The 21830-nt window shown below is 40.5% G+C and overlaps 2 protein-coding genes across 3 annotated transcripts; one reads left to right on the forward strand and one right to left on the reverse strand.

Annotated features, from left to right (window-relative positions):
* Positions 1 to 910: 910 nt before the first annotated feature.
* On the reverse strand, positions 911 to 14086 carry LOC119741703. The gene is made up of 12 exons (XM_038217563.1): positions 12643 to 14086; positions 11955 to 12013; positions 10963 to 11067; positions 10249 to 10338; positions 9320 to 9492; positions 8239 to 8434; positions 7129 to 7309; positions 6464 to 6646; positions 5613 to 5711; positions 4127 to 4444; positions 2824 to 2969; positions 911 to 1708 (listed from the first exon to the last, which is right to left on the reverse strand). Exons 1-12 carry the CDS (start codon positions 14012 to 14014, stop codon positions 1475 to 1477), a joined length of 3156 nt encoding a protein of 1051 aa, XP_038073491.1. The 5' UTR covers positions 14015 to 14086; the 3' UTR covers positions 911 to 1474.
* Positions 14087 to 14446: 360 nt separating this feature from the next.
* Positions 14447 to 20981, forward strand: LOC119741702 (leucine-rich repeat-containing protein 61-like). Of its 2 annotated transcripts, none has more exons than XM_038217561.1 (6): positions 14447 to 14572; positions 15847 to 15942; positions 16797 to 16943; positions 17680 to 17961; positions 19262 to 19384; positions 19591 to 20981. In XM_038217561.1, the coding sequence occupies exons 1-6, from the start codon at positions 14545 to 14547 to the stop codon at positions 19665 to 19667; spliced, it is 753 nt and encodes a 250-aa protein (XP_038073489.1). In that variant the 5' UTR covers positions 14447 to 14544; the 3' UTR covers positions 19668 to 20981. The 2 variants fall into 2 exon arrangements, with proteins under 2 accessions (XP_038073489.1, XP_038073490.1); XM_038217562.1 differs by lacking the exon at positions 14447 to 14572 and adding an exon at positions 15236 to 15300.
* Positions 20982 to 21830: the final 849 nt, after the last annotated feature.

The following is a 21830-nucleotide window of genomic DNA, read 5'->3' on the forward strand; positions in this document are numbered from 1 at the left end:
TTGACGTAAGGAGCCTATACACACAAAATGACTTGGTTGTACGGGTGTGTCGATACGCATGGTAAACACGCCAGGAAAAAATGTTGCAACCTGACGCCACTTCCGCGCTTGTGTACAAAGTCTATGGAGAGTCATTTCAAGTATTTCCTAACAAAATTGGAAACATTTCTCAGTCCCAGATTCATGATCATGTCTTATCATCATTTTTGCAACGAATGACCTTCATTGAGATGATATATGAAGAAAAAAGTGGCGTCAGGTTGCAACATGCTTTCCAATACTTCTGTTGACGCAATGGTTTAAGTCGAAGAATACACTCGAAAGTGTGGATTCTTAATTTACGAATTCACTCGGCAATTACGAATCCACACTTTCTCGTGTATTCTCCTTATTAAACGTTATTGATGGTTTTGGGTGTTTTTTTCCTTCTCATTTTCCAAGAAAAAATTAGGGTAGGAGCTGTCAGAAGAGGGTAGGTACGGAAACCGGAAGCAGATTTTTAATTTCTTTTTGGCCTTAGCAAGTGTGCTATTTTCTAGCCTTTTCTTATCCATTGTAGATCTGTTAATTACCTCTGCCAAGGGGGTTATGTTTTCGTCGGCGTTGGTTTATTTGTTGGTTGGTTCGTCTGTTAACAAGATAACTTAAAAAGTTATGAACGGATTTTCATGCACATTTTTGTAGGGGTGGTCCTTGGTACAAGTACAAATCAATTCGATTTGGAAGTGATCTGGGTCTGGAATTCATGCGGAGAATCTGCGTCTTTTCACTGTTTTTAAGACCAGCGAAATCCCACCTCCCCACATTAACCCCACTAGTCACTTGGCAGTCTTTTCCCCATGGGTTCTGGCACCATCCAGACACTTTTTCTTCAAAGCCGTACACAAGAAATCTGACACAATTACAAGTCTTTCTCTCTCGCTTGATTTTATTTGGACGTCACAAACTCAAATTTCATTATCACATCCGCATCTGTTAACATAAATCCATATACACGTACTTCACCAGATATCTGTCATATTGTTCATCTTCACTTTGGAGGTAACATTGTACAAACATAAATAATGATGGAATTAAAATTAAGTACAAAGTAAAATCATAACATAAATTGCCACAAAATAAGAGGAAAAAAAAGACAGGTTCTCTTGGTTTGAATGAGTGCTTTTGTATGATAAGATGGCTAGGTACAATACCTAAATCCTTTCTTGCTATAAAAAATATATAATACAATCAACATCTTTCGATTGTTTTTCTTTTGGACGAAGCATTCAAAATAAATAAACAAGTTTTGTTGAGATCGGTGTTTTCTAGTGAAGTGCACTATTAACAAAAATATGCATAGCAAACTGAAGATCTGATTATACGCAACTGGGTTTATAAATATCATAGATTACTTAATTTCCATAGCACATTCTTTCCCAAATTGAGGGGACAAAAAACAAGAGACTTTGAAGACTCGAGATTTAGTTCTGTTTTACTCTAAATCCTGCAAATTGATGGTACTCTCTCGGAAACCGTCAATGGAGGATTCCGTCTCCCGATCAGCTTGAAGAAAATCAACGCTGCTGGACGATGGACACTGAGCGTGACTGTTTTGGTCGGTGGCTGGCAAGATGGCGGACACACTGAGGTCACCCGTGGAAGAGACAGAGGTCGTAGGGTGAGAGGTCAACTGGAAGGCAAGCTCACTCTCATCTGGTGGGTCATCCTGTTCAGGAAAGAAGGAATTGAAAGAAGGTCTCAAACCTCATCTATAGACTTGTTCTTTTAGGGCCAAAGTCAAAAAACCGAAAAGGTTTTCCCAATATTTCGCGGAGTCTAATTTTATGAAGTGTCACAATGTTCATGTTGCGTAGACCTATGTGTATAAGGCTGGAATGTTACAATTTTATGATACATTGTGCTTATGAAAGGATAAGATATTATGCATTGGGTGCGTTTGAAAAGCTCACCCGGGTCGACTCGGGTCAGCCCCGTGCCGTTCGTTTAGCTCTGACGTCATTCTCGGGGCTCACCTGGATCAGGCACCACAGACCCTGCTTGTGGAGCACAGTCAGTGGTGCGTTGTTCATTTCAAGAAATGGACATATATGGCAGCCGGATAGCGGAAATCTCAAGTGGACCTAAAAATGTCCTTTATTTGGAAGTCTAATTTGCGACTTCATTGCGACTGTATAGGATATAATTCCAGCCCAACTTTTTTTTGAGATTTGCAATTGACTGTAAAGCAGTAAATCTCAAACTAAGACCCAATCCAAAACGGGCATTTTGTCAGTGGCTACGGCCGCGGCAATACAGACATCACGTGAGGATTGTGACGGCCCGCAGTTGAGCATTCAATAGCCTGGCTGTCGTGGCTAACCCATCTGCCTTTACCCAGGTTGATCCAGGTGAGCTATGCGAACGCACCCAAAGATTAACAGATATCAAAGTGTCTCAAATTCGGGCGATTCACAATGCAGTGCGCCACCAAGAGTTTGCCATGGAGAGTCCATTTTTTAAGTTTACGGTCGACAAAACATGAACAATTTGAATGAGTGTCAGTAGAGAACTTGAGCTAATTTTATAGATTTGGGCATAGCGTTCTGCCGCCTTACAAAAACACCATATTGATAAAAAGACAAGAAAAGGGCAAACAGATACTCGAGTCATACGCTTACGAAACTACTGACCTGAAAAACTAACAATTTCAAATGTCCCACGCTGCAAATTTGTCGACCATCTCCCACAATGCACTGGGAAAAATGAACTCTCCATGGCAAAATCTGGGTGGCGCACTGCATTGTGAATCGCCCGAATTGTGTCACAAGAACTGAGGCCTACCTGCAAAAGTTGTGTCTGCACGTAGCGTGCACCAGTCGCCGGATCACGTAATGTCAGTGAGGCTGTGGTAGTCATACTGAAGCTGGATGGAATGTAGGATGACGCGAGGGCGCTGTCCGACTCGGAATCACCACTCTCTGAGTTTCCTAGTTTGACAAATTTAAATAAAGAGGTCAAAGGTTATTGGTTAATGGGATTACAGGGACTGGGTTTCACTGGTGCAAACATTCCTCCAATTAGTTGCATCAGGACTGCTGTTGTGCATTTCTCTTTATTTGATAAAAGTGCTAACTTTTCATACATTGGCGCAACAGTGTGTATACCATGATCTCTGAATTACGAAGTTTGCAATAGGCTACAATTACATGCATGTCCAATTTTTCAAGGAATTATCAAGCTGTCCTTACTAGTGCTGATATCTTTCAAAGAAATATGGGTTATTCTATCAATTTGGGGTCCACTTTTTTTGCTGTTCCTGTTACATCTGACATTTATGATTTGTTAATTCTGGATGCACTCCTTAATGTATTCTTCCTTCAAGAGTGATGAAGCGAAGCAAACGACCCATCAAATAAAAATTAGTTTGATGTTGTGTGTGTTTTTTTTAAGACACTTGAATGGCAAATTACAAAGTTCAGAGATAACAGGAACAGGAAAAATGTCACACTTTGGACCCTAGGTTTACAGAATGACCCAAATGCACTTATCCTGCAATGTTGCAAAAGGAAAGAGGCTGACAATGCTTATTTGGATAACATTAACACAGGGACTTTAGCAGCACCAAAAATGATTTAAGTAGCGGTGTGCATTAACAGGTAGTACGAGAACCGGGTACCCTATTGAAGTGGTACCTGGGTACCCCTAACAGATGGTCTTATCAAAACTGAAGATGGCAAAAAACTGTGACCTGGTAAATTCCCCCTATTGTCAGGAACTCTCGTCCTTAACAAAACTTATCAGTGTGAATATTGGCAGTGTCTTGGCAGGGCTTTATAGCTTTATCATGTAAACTGCAACTTTCATGAGCGTCATCTGTCGCGCGTTAAAATGAACATAAACGTGAAATTTGTTTTGGTTTTCCATGTAGCCTGGTTTTCATTTGGAAAATGCCCAACATTTCATTGTCTGAGAAGTAATTTGTAAGGTTGGTTAGGAGTACCCGATCCCATAATCTGGAACTGGTTCCTGACATCAGCGGTCACGTACTCCAGTACCCGGCTCTGATGCACACCCCTGTTTAAAGTGTCATAGGTTCGTCTTCTTTTTTAGTCAAATTTTCTTTGCCCAATGTCTGCGTTCTTACTTGTTAGCCTGCCTTTCTTTGCTCCTTGCATGTACATGAAGTCTGTCCGCGCCGATCCACTCCAGTTCTCGTGATGCAAACCCCGGGAGCTCCATGATGACGACGACGATGTTGAAGCTTGAGTTGTCGGTGAGTTGACAAAGCTCACCGGCAACCCATTACTGTCTACTATCAGACCAGCACCGGGGGTGTAGGGCACCTGTCCGCTGGAGTGATTCTGATTGGCTGAGACCGCGGTGCCGTCTTTGCTCAGTGGATTTACTGACAGCTGATTGGTTGAGGTACTATCGGCGGTTGGGGCTTGGGTTATCCGAACCACTGAAAAAAAGAAATGAAAAAAAGAATGAATTGCAAATAAAAATGCATCAATTCACCAAATAACCTAGTCTGAGTATCACCCGTTATTCACAGAGCCATCTCCTGTCCAACGTCTGATATGTCAAAGCATGCAGATTTATGCAAGCCGCGCGCCAGCCAATTGGAGTCGACTTTACTAAATTGTGACGTCACTTCATCCCAAAATCAGGACTAATGCTGTGATTGGTCAATTCGAATGCAGCATTTTGTAAGACAACAACAGCAGGGAGCACATTCGCGTAACATGATACCGAGTGCCGCGCGCCGTGATTGGTCAATTCGAATGCAACAACAGCCGGGAGCGCATTTGTACCGAGCGCCGCGACATTTTTTTTTTTAAATCCATGTCTATGACGCGCAACAGGTGAATGACCGAAGACCCGATAGACCTATAGAAAGCGCCTGCTGATTGGTCAAAATCTAGGAAGTCAAGAGGCGGGGTCTAGCCTAATTAATCAGCAAATCTGTTCGCGCATAATTATTCGCCGCGGTCTATTACATAGACTACAAATAACCATGGTCCATATAAGTGAGATGTGAACATGTTGCCTGCCCTCATTCATTACTTCAAGTCACCAGTTGGCACTCACACATTCCTATTGGAAGGCAGCCGCTTCCACAGACACGTGTGTAATTGCAAACCATAGCCGTGTAATTCAGATGCAGCCTTAGGCCCCTTCTGAAACGGGCCTCCCGAGTTATGGCTATGGCTATTGTAAGCATGTTCTCATGTATCTGTTACTGACAAAGACCACGACAATGGCTCTAGTTCTCTATGGGCGGCATGGGTGGCTAGTGCGTAAAGCGCTTGATTTCCAGCTCAGATCATATGTAAGTAGAGTTGTTCATTGATTCTCTCCTGTTAAACGAGGATTTTTCTCCGGACCCTTCGGTTTTCCTTCCGCTGCAAAAATCAAACACTTTCGATCTCTGGCTGTGTTCCGTGGTCATACATGGGTTGTATGGCAGCAGCCCGAGGCGCCTTTACACGCCTTTGGCTTGACCCCATTGTAGCCGCGTCCTTCGCAATTCAGCTTCTCAGCTGCATGCAAGGATGATAAGCCCCCTAAATTATTATTATTATCATAAAAGCCTAAGAGACAGCCTTAGACTGTAACATAAGCTTTACCTGTAGGATTCTGTAGCAGACTAGGATCTGTCATAGCGTCCACCATGGCCTGTGGGTTCTCAGTTGGGATGTACACCAACTCCGACTCGTTACTAGCACCTGTTAATTCAATAGACAGACATACTTTACCAAAACTTCACTAAACAAAGGAGAAACTTAACAAATCGTTGACTAGATGGTTCAACCACTAGGGTGGTAATAAGGGGGTGTTTCGTTCGAACACCCATGTGATTTCTTTCTTGTTTGTTTCATTTGTTGTCTGCTTGAATCCCATGAATTTGCTAAATGAAAACTCAAACATTAAAACACTAAAACGCAAATATGTGCAGTACACATAATAGTAATAATTGTGCTTATATAGCGCTTTCCATCGTATCAACAATCTCAAAGCGCTTTATAATTAATACCCCGTTCATTAGGCTAGGAGACCACGCAGCAGCCCATATCAGCGCTCAATCGGTCCTCGACCCTCACAGGTACCCATTCATACTCCTGGGTGGAGAGAGGCATTTGTAGTTAAGTGTCTTGCCCAATGGCACAACCACCATGTTCCTAGCAGGGTTCGAACCCACACACCTTCTTACATGAGTCAAACACTGTGACAACTGGACCATGGCATTCTACGCTCTAGCCTATATGTGTGTGTGAAAACTAAACAGCGTCCTTAAGTGTTGAATAATGTCCAGTCAACCCCCTTTCAAATTTACGCTGGCCTACCAGGTAGTAGTCCGTCAGTCAACTTCAGACAGGATCAAATTCTCTTTTTATTAGGGCCTAAAATACAACCGTTTTATAAAATGAATAAATCTGAAGAGAATGCGCATAGAGAAAGTGCCATCTTAAATACTTACTGGGCAGCATGATACTATGCAACGTCAGGATGTGCTTCTTGAGCCCCTCTTTGGTGGTGTAGCTTTGGTTGCATTCATCCATGGGACAATTGAAGATATTCTTCTGTTTATTCTGATAGCCTTGCTTGTGTCGCTTGACGTGCATGAATAGGCTGCTGCGAGACGCGAAACGCGCGCTGCAGTCTGGAAAGGCAACACAAAATCAAGAGCTTGCGTTAGAATATTTTGATTTGATATTTTTTTCATTCATCAAACAAAGTTCAGGCAATGAATGCAAAATCTCAAACAAAAGCAAACAGAACTTTGAGAACTGTTTACAACACTGAAATCTGTTGTGACAAGTTTACTGCAGCTTGAAACAGAAATTAGTTGAGCCAACTGCCATTGAGACACACTACTTCAGTAAAATCATCAATCCAAAGGTTTAAGCTTCGAATCCCACCCAACCCCACCAACTTCAGATCGCAAAATCCACTTTCTTAAGCGTAACCTTTTAAACAGTTTACAATACTGAAATCGGTTGTGACTCTTTTTCTTCTTCTTCAAATTTAAACAAAACTTGAGCTTCACCAACCAACACTGAGACACGCTATATCCGTCAATAATTCACAAAATCAATCCACAGGACTAAGGTTCGAGTCCAGTACAAGGACCCTCCTACTCACCTTTCTGCACGCAGACGAATGGTTTCTCACCAGTGTGAGTCTTAATATGAGTCTTGAGATGCTCCAAGCGAGTGAAGAGTTTCTGACATCCAGGCTGCGAGCATTCGTAGCGTCTGTCGCCGGTGTGTTGGACCATGTGGCGACTCAGCTTCTGGATGCAAGTGAAGGCCCAATTACACCCCTAAGAAAAACACAAGAATATGAGGGTAAAGTGAGTTGCACTGAATGCTGTCGGTTGGGTTTGGTTCTTGCAGTCATGTTAAAGGCAATATACAACATTTGCAAACATCGAAAAATACAACTACCAAGTTTTTACGAAATACCTTACTAAGATGTTGGTAAATGACAGTCAAAAGCATCCTGTAAAATTATGGCACCTGGTGTCAAGTCATTTTCAAGAAAATTGTATTTTTGTATACATTTCCAACGGTAGTCGGCCGACCACCGTTGGAAAAACCTAACTATTTTTCAACTACTGCTCCAAATTTAATTTTTTTTAAGTCCAAATTTTGTTTGCTATTGGTTACATGTTCATGAACGGGTGCATGCCAGCTAGACTGGTTCCCTTACCTTACAATTTTCCGACAACTATAAATTGATCCATTTTATCTTTAATGGAGTCAGGGAACCAGACTACTTAAACATTTTTTGTTTTTCTTGGTTTTCAAGCATTTTCGAAACACAAAACTTCAATCAATGTCAGTTAAACAATATTTGATCTATTATACTAACCCCTCAAATAGTTCATTTCTGAAAATTATAGCAAAAGCCAATGATGTACATTCCCTTTAAAGATATGTTCCCAATTCTATTTTCGATTTCCATTCCGAAAAATAGATTCCTTGTCTAAATTGCTCTTTCTAGCAATACAACCTTGTTACTTTTGAATGAGACATAAACCAAAAAAAATATCAGCCCATGTTTAGTTATGGAATAATTACTTTACAATTTCAAATTATTGGCTGCCAGACAATAATTCCGTTCTCGTGGGGTAGGCTGGTTCCTGCCCCACCATCAGTATTGATTATGTACGGACTGGGAGCCAGTCTACTCGCAAAGCGAATCCGTTTGTGCCCAATACAAATCTACATTGGGATAAATTCTATCTACCTCTGCAGTACACTTGAAGGGTCTCTCTCCTGTATGTGATCTCATGTGAAGTTTGAGGCGGCACGCCTTGTTGTAGATCTTGTTGCAGCCTTCCACTAAGCACGGAAAGATTGTCTCGTCCCGGTCATGGATACGGTAATGGGAACCCATGCCACAGGTGGTGGTGAAGGACTTATCACAGCCGGGATATTTACACCTAGTGGGGAAAAAAGAAGGAAAACGTTTAATTAGTTAAGCTGGTAAAGCTTGTGTCAGAGTGCACAAAATTTTATTTCAGAATTTTGTTTCAGAGAGGTTATTCACGATTTTTGCCAAAGGTTATGGCCGATTTTGCCATTTCATTGGCTTTATATGGTACTTCTGTGCAATTGACCTATCCCCGTTTGCGAGTTAGCCACTATGGAATGTTGCATAATAAGTTTTGTTTGTCTCAGATATTGCGCATTTGTATATCATGTACATGTAATTAGACTATATTTCAGTTGACGCGATTCTACCACGATAGGTTCATAGTGCTGCCGGGCTCATAGTGATAGTCAGTCAATGAGTCAGTCAGCAAGATATGTACGAAGTGGACAGTAGAATTACACTTTGGCACCAGCACAAATCTATATCGAGCAAATTGAACTGAAATTTCCCACTACCACCAAACCACAATCAAACCTTCAACATCTGCCAAAACCCATCACTTGCCCGAACCTCCTTGAGTGATTTACTGGGAACCTTCCTCACTCTTGCAAAATCCAACACAATATGGTCCCTCAACACCCAAACTGTTGAACTCTGATATTAAACAGTGGTATACCTGACCCCATGTAAAGCATAATCAGTATACGAATGCAGCACTCACTCTAACAGATTCCAACAAAACATGCAGTTGGATTTTGAAGGGTTGGGGTGGTTTATAGTGGTAACTTGACAGAGAGCTTATACTGAGCCTTATCACAGCGGACAGGTTTTAGTTCCTCAGTAATACGCATGACAAGACACTTTGTACTATTGGAGGATTCTGTATAATATTTTGGGGCAGTTTAACTTTTCCCACCAATCTGGATTATGATTTTGTTAGAGCTGCACATACTTGATACGTCGTTCTGGAAAGTGGGTACGGAGGTGGTTGTTCAATTTACTCATCGTAGGGAAGACTTGCTCGCAACCTTTGACCTCGCATACAAATGCCTCCGGCCGCTCGTGGCGTTTCTTGTGCATGTTCAGGTTGTAGATGGTGGAAAACTGGGCGTTGCAATCCTCACACTGGGAACAAAGACACACATACATTAGAAATGTGGGAGCCTTCACAGATGATCAAGTTCTAGAACAAGTTCCAGAACATTTACCTTAACCTTTACAGATAGTTCCAAATCTGGAGGTTTTGGAAACTTTTGCAGGATTTTGTAAGGAATCAGCCCAGCAACTTTGATTGAATTAGATGGTCCTTAACCCTAACCCCTTGAGCACTTTTACTAAAAAGTATCCTGAATCCGCTAAAATCCACCAATTTTGTCATGCAGAAATGTTGGTGTCCTTAGTCCATCAGAATCCACCAGTGAGTCCATCAGAATCCACAAGTGTAGTACATAAACTCTGTACACACCAAAAATATAGCTAAGGAGTTTAATTGAGATCCTGAATCCATCAAAGTCCCTCAACTGCTCAATATGGAGGTATCCTGAATCCATCAAAATCCTGCAGTACCGCTAGGCTTACTGTCCTGAATCCATCAAAATCCCCCAAACTTTTTCAATATGGAAGTATCCTGAATCCGCCGAAATCCTCTAAAACAGGGTGTGGATTTTGATGGATTCAGGTACGTTAGGGTTAAAGATAAATAAAAAGATGTAGCTTTGAGCTCCTGTAAAATGGAGGCTAGTGAAGGATTTTAAAGTTACCTTACGACAAAGTATTAGAATTTGTCCTTAGAAAAATGCCACATGTGGGGTTGGGGAGGGGGGGGGGGGTGTGAAATGAAAGGGGGGGGGGAAGGGGGGTGGGGTTGGAGAAGAGACTTACTGTGAATGGTCTTGCTCCAGTGTGTCCAGCTAAATGCCTCCTCAACTTGTATAATGTTGGGAACGTCCAATCACAGCCCTCCACAGTGCACTGCAATGAAACAAATTACGATTACTTTAACTTCTCCAAATTTCAGTAAATTTATATGAAAAATGTATTAACCCTCTAATGCAAACATACATTCTGTGCGAAGTTGTCCTTTCAGTCAAAATCAGTCACATGACTGTGTTTGACAGTAAAGAGCTCCCAGCCTACATAAAGCAGGATTGACTGGCTGTGGCTGTTTATGTACATTGATACATCTATGCTTTGACTGTAGGTGATTGACGCTTTGACTGTAGGTGATTGATAAGCCAGCTGTGCCTACCACTGGCCTGCTTTTATCTGTTGACTGAATTTGACAAGTCACAGTGCTTCTTTCAAATATGATCTGACTGTTGGTGACTAACATGCGTAGAAGGCATGGCAGGGAGAGAATGTAATTTTGACTGTCTGTGACTGTTCAGACTGCTGAAGGGTTAAGTCACTTTTTAAAAAATCCCATCAAACCTGTAAAAAATGGCTATTTCCCCTGAGCCAGTAAGCAGATTTGCCAAGTGCAAATTCTAATTGCCTTGGAAGTATTCACGCATTCCGCCAAAATGTCATTACATATATTGGGCTTATGACTGGTTGCCAGCTGATTTTTGCTAAACAAAATCTTGGTTTTACTACCTTGTGAGGTCTGTCGTCAGCATGGATCAACTGATGCAGTTTCAATTTCTTTTTGGTGGTGAAAATCTCTTGGCATCCTTCATATGTGCAGCACAAAACCTTCTCCTAAAAAGCAGTCATAGAAAAACATATTTGAGTAAATATTCGTCAAACCAAGCTCGGCCAGACATAGCCATAAATATCAAAATGCTGTGTTAGGCCAAAAAAAAAAATTCGGTCTCTGGTCAGACCAAAGTTTTATGTTTGCTATATATAACCAGAGTTAGTATTAACAGAGTTTGTATTGACGAGAGTTAAAGGGAATGTACATCATTGGCTTTTGCTGTAATTTTCAGAAATGAACTATTGAGAGGTTAGTATAATAGATCAAATATTGTTACACTGACATTTTTTAAGTTTTGTGTCCGTAAAGGTTGGAAAAACCAAGAAAAACAAAAATGTTCAAGTAGTCTGGTTCCCTGACTCCACAAAAGATAAAATGGATCAATTTATAGATGATGGAAAATTGTAAGGCAAGGGAACCAGTCTAGCTGGCCTGCACCCATTCATGAACATGTAACCAATAGCAAACAAAATTTGGACTGAAAAAATTGTAAATTTGGAGCAGTAGTTGAAAAATAGTTAGGTTTTTCCAACGCTGGTCGGCCGACCACCGTTGGAAATGTTTACAAAAATACCATTTTCTTGAAAATGACTTCACACCAGGTGCCATAATTTTACAAGATGCTTGAGACTGTCATTTACCAACATCCTAGTAAGGTATTTCGTAAAAACTTGGTAGTTTTATTTTTCGATGTTTGCAAATGTTGTATATTCCCTTTAAAGCAATGCTGAACATAACTTCACAAATTTAACTTGTTGTATAAAATGAATACATCTGCAAATGTTTGAAAGTTTCTCTATTTTTGTCCAAGTTTAATATGACAAGTGATGGACAAAAACTGTTTTACAAGTATGGCTTGATATCTGTCTTAATTGGAGGGGGGACTCACTTCTTTAGCATTTTGCTTCAGAAGAAATCTTGAGAAACCGGAGTCCACATCTCCAGAACCTGATGTAGTAAAAATATGGAAATAAAAAAGCAACAATTCACAATGTGGCAAGTAATAATAATAATACTGTATGAAATAACCAATAAAATCCCTTGCAAAAGAATTAAACTTTACATTAAAACAAGTGCACATTATCACACAAATAGAATCACAGCAAGGTGAAACTCAAAGCTTCTACAGATTTTAAATTTAGTTCCAAAAACTAATTATCAACTATATTCTTAGTTTTTTAATTCTTAACTTCTTTTTACTTCAAATATGAAATTAAAAAAAAATTAAGGTGGCCTGTTAACGAAAATAATTTTGCCTCTGAAGAAGATCTTAAAATCTAAATGTCAGGCTGCCTTCATTTTTAAAAATTTTATATTTCAGTTCAATCCAGTCAGAAACAGTTTGCAGCAGTTTTATTCATTTTCAAACATGTAATTACTAGCAATGTTTATGGTAATTTCGGATTTACACATTTTCTAAGTATCTCCCAACAATATTGGAAATATTTCTCAGTCCCAGATTCATGTCTTATCATCATTTTCGCAATGAATGACCTTCACTGAGATGATATACATGTATATGAAAAAAAGGTGGTGTCGTGTTGCAACATTTTTTCCGTATCTTTATTTTCTTCTACCTAGGTTTGCCTTAGTGAGATCAGTAGCGCTACTTGTCGTCTGTGTTTCAATGTTTGGGACAACTTGCGATGTCATAACACCAACAGCTGCATTATCGCCCCTCCCATCTTCAATGGATGTAACCATGGTTGTCGTTGAAGACGCATCACTAGGCAACAGAGTTGCGGTGACTGCTGCTTCTGGTTGCTGCTGCACAACCCACTGGCTCCCAATCTGCAGCGATGGCAACCCGGCATTGAGAGATAGGGTCCCGATCGGGGCAGTCGCAACCGACTCGGAATCAACAGTCACCCTGAATCTTTGAGTGGCTCCCGTGTTGCGGTCGCGGCTCGTTATAATGTACATGACAGGCATCAAGGACTGGCCGGCCTGGCCAATCGGGGTACCACCTGCTGGCAACGCCGTCACATTGAGTTCAAGCTGACCCGGGTTGGAAACCACCGGAACAGTCATTTCAGACGATGGAATAGAATTGATAGATTCAGAGATGGCTTTGTCATTTCCCGACGTCTGCGACTGGAGACAAGTGGCGGTAGATGCCGGAATATTGAGAATTTCTCCTTGAGAGATGGTCACCCCTTCCCCCATCCCGACCCCTGCAGTTTGCACCTGTGCTCCCTGAAGAGTCTCTGCCAATCTTCCGAGGTTCAAGTCCTGAAGTTGCTGAACGCTAAACACCTGGCTACTGGCCAGGTCCAGCACCGATGTCCCTCCAGATATTGTCAACCTTGGCTGACTGCCACTGGCTTCGGACCCTACGGATATCATTTTGGGTGAGCTCAATGAGCTGAGATTTAAAGCCTCGATAATTTGGGAGGTCTTGCGCACGGACACCGCATCTGGTTGGACGGCAACAGGCGGTAAAGATAGGGAAGCAGTTACTTCCGGGTTCTGCACCAATTCACCGCCGTCAATGCCGTGCAATCTTTGGACGGTCACGGTGGGATTGGCGTTTCCCGGCTCCCGCGGCAAGCCACTTTCCAGCGGCAGAATGACTGTGTTTGGACTTCCCAAATAGGAGGGTTCCAAAGACACATTCACGGAGGCATGTGGACTGTTGTCGACATCTTCTGAAGCAACAAACATGAGGATATCATCGGGAAGTTGATCATCGCTGTTGCTTTTTGAGGCTGGCAGATTATGCGCAACTTTTCGCTCTTCGCTGCCTTCGGTGCCGCCATCTTGAATTTTCAGATTCTCACCGGACTCCCCAACCAAAAGCACCGGGTAAGAGTCCTGGTTTTGGATAGTTTCCCCCAAATCTGGGCTGATTTCGAGTCCTTTCGAGACCAGTGTCTCACCACAGGAGTTTGTGAGATGGTTAAAAATTGGTAGTGGCCCCTGATCGGCGAATATTGGATTCCCGTTCATTGCGAGTCACACGGGTTTCTACAGAAAAAAGGAAAGGGCGGCGAGTGTGACGTCGACGTACGTTCGGGTAAAAAAAAAAAAATTGGGCTGCTAAACTACCAGACGACTGTTTTGTGCTATTTTAAGACCGTGTGTTTTGAAGGGCGCCACCAATAGTTCAGTCATTGGATTTATTTTCTGCGGTTGCTACGAACGCGACTGGGTCGCCGTGGGAATGTTCGCCAAAAATCGCATTTTAAAAAGCGCTTAATATAAAAATTCACCACTTATTCTTTGTGAGCGAAAAGGAAGTGAACGTATCATAGCCACCACCATTGCGACAAGTCCACTTTTGTAGCGTGATAACTCAATAATCATTGGAAATGGCTTTGCCCAATTTCCGGACATTAGAATTTCCTTTGTTTTCACTATAGTATAAAAAAAGACTAGTACAGGCCTAGGCCCCCCCCCCCCGACTTATGAATTGACTTCTGAGTGGGGAAGTTCATCAACTATTAAAGCGACACCTGTCTTACTTATCGTAAAGGGTTATGGATCAAGAATCAAGAGAAAAAACTGGTAAGTGAAACTGAAGTTCAGAATATCCTTGAGTCGCTGCATAATCAGCGCAGCGCAGGATTATGCAGTCACTGCATAATCAGTGCAAGCGCAGGAAACGCTTGCAACGTGCGCACGTTGTCCAACGCAAATTGAATGCGAATATGTCAAAATACTGATGGGGGGTTTGTGTAGTTGAGGACCCCATTTCTATAATATAACTATTATAAGGGAACGAAAATCTACTAAGTTTGGGACTCACCTAAGTAGATGACGATGACACCATGTTGTCTTTCTGCATGAGTAAGTTTGTGGAAAGAGGGCAGGGTTTTGATTTTTGAGGGAAATTATGGGGTAAAACAACGACAGCTAAAAAACAAAGAATATGGCGACTTATTTTAAAAGTGCGCCCTCAGGTGTTTACAATGTAAAAGCCGGTTTGGTAGAACGTCGCCGATTCGTTAATGAAAAGTTCAATTTAGAAACTCAATGAAGAAGAGGATGACAACACCATTTTGAATAACTGCAGGATTAATACTGTGGAAAGAGGGCAGGGTTTTGATATTTCAGGGAAATTGTGGGGTAAAACAGAGGTCAATAAAATGAAAATGCTGAAAACAAACTTGGCAATAGTGTTCAAGCAGTTTGGTAGACCGTCGGAATCTTTCGGTGTGGGAACCAGACTAGCTTCCATACCGCAGTGCAGTAAGTGTGTCAATTGGCATGCTTGTTTAATTCGGGAAAATCAGGTAAAAAAGCCAATTTTTCTTTCAATTTACTGTTCTAAATTGACAAATTTAGGGTCAGTTTAATTAAGAGAACGTTTCCTGAGCTTCCAGACTTTGGGGAAAGCGACAAAACTTTTTAAAGAATAACACAAAAAGGAGGTGTCCTCAACTACTCAAACTCCAAAACAGGGGTCTGACAATACTATGATAGATTTAACTTTATTTGTTTTTGTTTTGGCAGTGCTAGTGGATAATTGGCTGACGCCAATTTCCTTTTGTGTTTGTAAACATTTAGTTTCATGGATGTTAGTTTGCTGGAGGAATCAAAGTACCTCTGGCTCTGGCAAAATAACATTTATATAAACTTTTACTGAAAGAAAACCTGTGCCGGCTAAATGTCCACTGCGATTTTGTTATTTGTTTTATTTTGTTTAATTTTGTTTCGTTTCATTTTTAGTTTGTATGGGCTCGTACTCTAGACTGCAGTGAATTTACTAGAGCCTGAATTTACTAGTAGGGCTGTTGACCTGTCACTTCTACAATTTTTGATTTGATGTTTAATTCCAGAGTTGTTTGGGACTCGGATCACCAAGCAGATCCTGAAGACAAGAAGTGGGGAGTTTGACCTCGAGAGTATCCACTGCCTGATCCTCAGAGAAATGGGTGTGTAGAGTCAATATTTCCGTAAAATTGCTTTTTTTTGTATTCATTCTCTTTTGCTAGAGACAGTTATTGTCTGAAAAACTTTCAAAGAAAATAACAGCGAAGATTATAGCCATGCTGGTTCATTTGCAATTACCCAGAAAGGTCTACGATTCAATGACAGAAATTTTGCTAAAAGTAAAGACAGAACTGGTATCAAATACCCTGAAATATTATTCCACCTTCAATGGTATCAATTGGAAGAAAACTAACATTGAAGGGGTTTCAAAATAGGGTGCCCGCTGCCATTTTTAATGTGCCTTAGGAAAGGATTTCAGTTATGATACCAAACAAATGATTGTGCATACGTTTTTTTCTCTGTTTTTTAACAAATGAATTGTACCCACTGAGCTGAAACTTCAACAGGTTATTGAAAAGAAAACACCAGAATGAAGCGTTTTACATAAATATCTCAAAAACATTTGACAAAATATCAAATCACTTTAAAACTAAAACGTAGAAGTTAAATATAAAACTTTTTTAATTAGAAATGTCTTAAGCTATGATTTCAAAATGCCCACTTTGTTACTGTTTCATTAAATAAGCTGGAAGTCTGTTCCATTGGGTAGTGCATAGATGGCAAAACACGACCATTGTATGCCTTGCTAGGCTTTAGACGAGCTTTAGGATGGTTTAATCATTTATCTATTTTGATATATTTTCCACCATGTAGTACCTCGGTGATGTTCAGTAATTGCAAATATGTTAAAACATGTATTTTTTTTAAAGAACCATGAATTTGGAACAATTCTACTTTTGCAAAAAAATACTTAGAAAAGGTTAAAAGTGACTTTTATTCTGTTATTGTTTTTCAGATATCGATCACTTGGGTTGCATCGGAGACTGCACATACCTTGAGAGGCTGGACCTTAGCAGGAATGACCTTGCCAACCTACGACCTTTGACCCCACTTAAGCACCTGTCATATTTGAATATTTCAGCCAATCGGATCACAAGCATTGGTGAGACGTTTAACTTTTTAAGAACAATTATTATTGGAGGATTGCTTTTCAAGAAGTGTTAGTCCCAAAAAGTTGGAATGAGATACATTTGCTGTTGTGATGTTGATCTTGTTTGGATACTTTTTTATAATTTTTGCATAAGTGGATGTAGTTTAATACCGTTTGTGTTTGACCAAAATGAAACTTGATTTGTTTTTGCTGTAAGTTTCAAAAATGGATGATGGATTTTGGGATTACTTTTTATAGCAAATACTGACCTGTTTAAAGTTTTGTGTTTATAGATACTGGAAAACAAACAAGGAAAAAATGCAGTTCTTGTAGTCTAGCTCCCTGACCCTACTTCAGACGAAACAGAGCAATTTATAGACGTTGGGGAATTGTCAGGTCAGGGAACCAGACTAGCTGGCTTGCACCGTTCATGGATGTGTAAACCGATTACAAACGAAATATGGACTGACCAAATTTGGTATTTTGGTCCTTTTTTTTGTCCACTGATGGCCGGTCGACCATCGTTGGAAATTGATACAAAAACTCCACTTTTCTTGAAAAAGAGAGCACAAAACGTGCCACGATTTTACAGGATGCTTGAGACGATTATTCACTTACAGTCAAGTAAGGTATTTCATAATAATTTTATAGTTTTTCTATGCTTGCAAATGTTGTATATTACCTTTAAGATTCTTTAAAGTTTGCAATTGCTGTAGTTATCTGTATTTCACCAAAATCGAAATTTCAGATCCTTTAAAGGAACTTGCCAATCTCCAAACACTCAATGCATCCGGAAACCTCATAAGCAGCGTGGACAGTCTCCAATGCCTGGCCAACCTAGACTCCTTCTCCAGTCTGACTCTGAGCGATCCCCTCACCGGCCTCAATAACCCGGTGTGCCATGGTTCATCTTACAAGTCTAGCGTGATGATGATACTGCCGAGGTTAAAGGTTGTGGACGGGGAGAGGGTGTCAGGAAGCGGAAGTGAATTGTTTGAACTATGCAGGAAACTGGATGAAATGTTGGAAGGTACATTCATTAATAATACTATAATACCCGAGTCTCATTTAGCACACGTATTTACCAACAATTAGGTACTCAAGGCGCTGGAAATTATGTCTATTGTTTTAAAGACATAATTTATTAGTTTATTATTAACTGGAGGGAAAGATTCCCATATCTGGCCATCACTACTTTTCCCTTCAGTGACCTATCAGCCATCAGAAAGTGAAAATATGTCTGAAATAGTCAAATTTAGTAGGGAAGATATTGAAGTATTTTATATTGAGAAAACACTTGGGCATTTTCAGACCAGTCTCATGGGGTTTGTGCTCAGGGTGACAAGTGATGGCCAGATATGGGAATCTTTCCACTGGAGTAAGTCATTGCATACTTCCGAGGCATATTGCTGTACAAAATTGAGTTGTTTGGCTTTATGTTGCCAATTTTGAAGACTTGTGTTTTTGCTGGTCGGGTTTTTGCTGACTCGTAAGTGCCAGCCTAGCGTCCCCTTTGAATCTGACTGTCTGAAGACAGCTGGGCAGTGCTTTTGTATAGGATTACCTGGTAACGCAAATGAATGGGCTAAATCCGGCCAATTATGTAGACCAGATGCATGACAAGACTTTCAGTGAATAGTCAACCCTGAATCAATTGAATTTAATTTTGTGCGCTCCAGTCCAGGGGTCGATTTCGAAAATAGAAGTTACATGCAGAACTGAGATTCTTCCTTGAACGGGGCTGAAAAACAGAAAGTTTTGCATGCACAGGCAAAATTTGACATGGACAGAGCCACACACTCTTGTTTTACTATACTCCCGAGGACAATGCTTTGTGTTTCCCTTTGTCCCTGTAATGTAACACTCTCCCATAGACTAAGCACACAAACCTACTACCGACGACCGTTTTGAACAAAAGACCCAAGGATCTGTCCTCGGGGGGGTTATGTAAAACGCTTACAAAGTTACATGCATCTGTGCATGTAAAACCCTCTAAAGGCGACCCCTGCACTCTACAAAGCCTTGTGGCAAGACGTGCAGCTTTCCTTAAAAAAAATCGGAGTCGTGCACTCAAACAGATGCGAGTGTGGCAGCCCGCAAACTGTGCACCACATTGTGGCTGATTACCCGGTATTCAGCTCTCCGAATGGGACTTATCAACGTCGACAATGCCACCCTGAACTTGTTGCAGACGTTGTTAATTCATACGAAAGTAGAAGCTTTGTGTCCTCTTCGTACCTATTTCACCAACTGTCACTTGTGAATTACCATAGACTTCTACCTAGCCACGTTTCATTTCTCAAACGTTTCGTCACTTTGTTTTTCTTCAGGCTCTACAGAGAGCACAACCAAAACCAACTTACCACAGCCCTGGGTGAGCAAGGACTTCTGGGAAGCTAAAGGGGCAGTTGATGCAGATCAGCAGAGATGGAGTGCAGAACAGCAGTTTCAAGGTGAGTCTTGAATTCGTCTTAACCTTACCAGCTGCTCCTTTAAAAATTGTGGATTTTGTTCAGCTAGCCAACTTTTTAGGTGACTTTCTTTAATTCAAAGACGGCACATACATAAATGTGACTTGACGATTACATTAGACTGTTAATACATCTCATTAAGTCCATTTGCTTTCATATTTCTAAAAAATTATGGATTTCTATTCCAGATCTTCTGAAAAGCTGTAAAGACCTTGAGTTCGATGCATCAAGGAGTCTGATGGAAAGCACTGAGAATAACTCGTGACAGTGCTATTTGGAGAAGATTAATCTATGCACGATACCTGCCAAGCTTTAAAAGTCTGGTAACATTCCACTGTTGTTTCCTTATGTTTGAAACACAGACTGAGTCGCCATGTATACTTTGGAGTACTTTTTAAACTACTGCAAAAGCTTTCTTTGCTGATTAGCATATGTGACTTGCTGACATTGTTTGTGAAGCTTGTTGGTAAAAAGTCACTTTAAAGCTGGCCTCAGGTCGACCTGCGAGTTGCTTGCGCAGCGATGGAACTAGCCTTGGTCAAGGTGTTCGTCAGTTGCTGTAGCAGCGTGAGGGCGCTGTTTGGGCTTCGCAGAGTGTATAGCGCACGACTAGTTGTCATGTGTTTAGCAGCTAGATACGATCACAGACACTATCAATGAACGCCTTCACCAAGGCCAGTTCCGTCATGGTGCAAGCAAATGGCAAGTCGACCTGAGGTCGGCTTAATAAGCACAAGTTTAGTGCCAAAATTGCTGTTAAACAGTTTTGTTTTTTCCTTCTGTACAGGGTGTTAATTATTTGACAGAGTTTGGTGTGTGAATTGAAAACATGAAGAGCTTTCTTTGTAAATATAATTTGCAAATGTTCCTTCTTTCATATGCAACCATAACTATTGCATTCTTTACCATTTGGTGCCTTTTAGAAGAATTTAAAATTTGAAATTAAAAATGAAGTATAATAGAAAAAAATCAGTACTGCAATCAAATAAGTTTTATGAAATAATTTAATTACAACGGATGAAGATGATAAAATTTTGTAAAATAGTCTATATTTCATGTGTTGATTCAGACATTAATGTTACTGCAGTGAGACTGTGTTTTGCTTGCATTTTATTTTAGATTGAGCTTAAGTGAAAGTGTGGAATTTTTAGGGTTGTAAATTTTGTGATGCGTTTGGCTGAAATCAATTATGTAGCTGCAATATGTCGGATGCAACGACTTCCTAAGGTCCATTTTGACCAATAATATCATTCATAAATACGTAAGATAGTTAACACATTCCCATTGGTCGAGAGCCCATCGCGTGGGTATTTTATACGGTTGATAAAAAACAAACTAGTTTTAAACACTTTATTCATACACTACTGCATTCCGCGTCACATAGCGCAGTATTCACCACGCGCACGGCAATCTCCATAAAAAGAGAGTTTTAGCACTATGCGCGTGAGGCACATTCCATAGATACTGCAAGAGGGGTGTTTCACAAAACATAAGGGAAAATTGCTAAACAAAATCATTGGGAAATTGTAAATTTTTGACTTTTGTTTTGACTGAAAGTAATTTATGAATGGGAATATATATGTGCAAAATTTTGACTTTTGTTTTGATTGAAAGTAATTTATGAATGGGAATATATATGTGCTTGGTCGGTTATTCAACAAGTACATGTATGTTTAAAGCCGGCTAGCATCCAGGGCCCAATTTCATAGCGCTGCTTAGCAGCTGATTTTGTGCTAACAGAGCCTCCATCTATTTCATGGAGACTGTTAGCAGGAAGCACACCCCAGAGGAAAGAGTTGCTTTAATCAGTGACATAACAATAGAAATCTCAAACATTAGCACATCCAAGCCATGAAGTAGTGCTTAATAGCATGATTTTCTGCTACAGTAAACACAAGTTTTCTGTTAACTGTTAAGCATCGCTATGAAGTTGGGCCAAGGCCCCTAGCTGGTTTTAAAAGTACTCGTTTGTTCCCTTATCAACAGCTGCATACGCTTCCTTTATTCAACAAGGAACATCTAAATTATCGGAATACTTGGGTTGTTTAGACTCCATCTTTGTCCCTGGCCCCCCAAAAGTTTGGAGCCTTCAGATTTTGAATTAAAATGGGAAATTCTTAGTATTTGCATTGTGAAACACTCCCATAAAAACATATTTAGCTTAAAAATGTGTAAATCACTAGTCGCATTCGCATTCTGGATTTTGTAAAAATTTATTGACAAAAATATATTTTTTATCAACAGGTTATATAAATAAAAACCATTCCAAAAGTTGTGAGGTACACTGAAAACATTTCTTAATAATGTGTTCTGTACATGCATCGCTTCAAAGTAGACAAACAACATGCCAAATAGTTTTCTTTCAAAAGAAACGTTCAGTAGGCAGGGTAATATTTAGCTAAAGTATCACAGTGTTATAACCATTGTT

The sequence above is a fragment of the Patiria miniata genome, unplaced genomic scaffold, assembly GCF_015706575.1.
Source record: "Patiria miniata isolate m_02_andy unplaced genomic scaffold, ASM1570657v1 HiC_scaffold_5, whole genome shotgun sequence".
Lineage (NCBI taxonomy): Eukaryota > Metazoa > Echinodermata > Asteroidea > Valvatida > Asterinidae > Patiria > Patiria miniata.

Excerpts from the sequence above, each read along its gene's own strand:
- LOC119741702 (XM_038217561.1), top strand. The coding sequence starts at position 14,545 with ATGGATCAAGAATCAAGAGAAAAAACTG. Across the intron at positions 14,573-15,846 it reads AGAATCAAGAGAAAAAACTG|AGTTGTTTGGGACTCGGATC; the intron begins GTAAGTGAAACT and ends GTTTAATTCCAG. Across the intron at positions 16,944-17,679 it reads CAATCGGATCACAAGCATTG|ATCCTTTAAAGGAACTTGCC; the intron begins GTGAGACGTTTA and ends TCGAAATTTCAG.
- LOC119741703 (XM_038217563.1), bottom strand. The coding sequence starts at position 14,014 with ATGAACGGGAATCCAATATTCGCCGATCAGGGGCCACTACCAATTTTT. Across the intron at positions 11,068-11,954 it reads TGAAGCAAAATGCTAAAGAA|GAGAAGGTTTTGTGCTGCAC; the intron begins GTGAGTCCCCCC and ends ACTGCTTTTTAG. Across the intron at positions 7,310-8,238 it reads CCTTCAAGTGTACTGCAGAG|GGGTGTAATTGGGCCTTCAC; the intron begins GTAGATAGAATT and ends TGTTTTTCTTAG.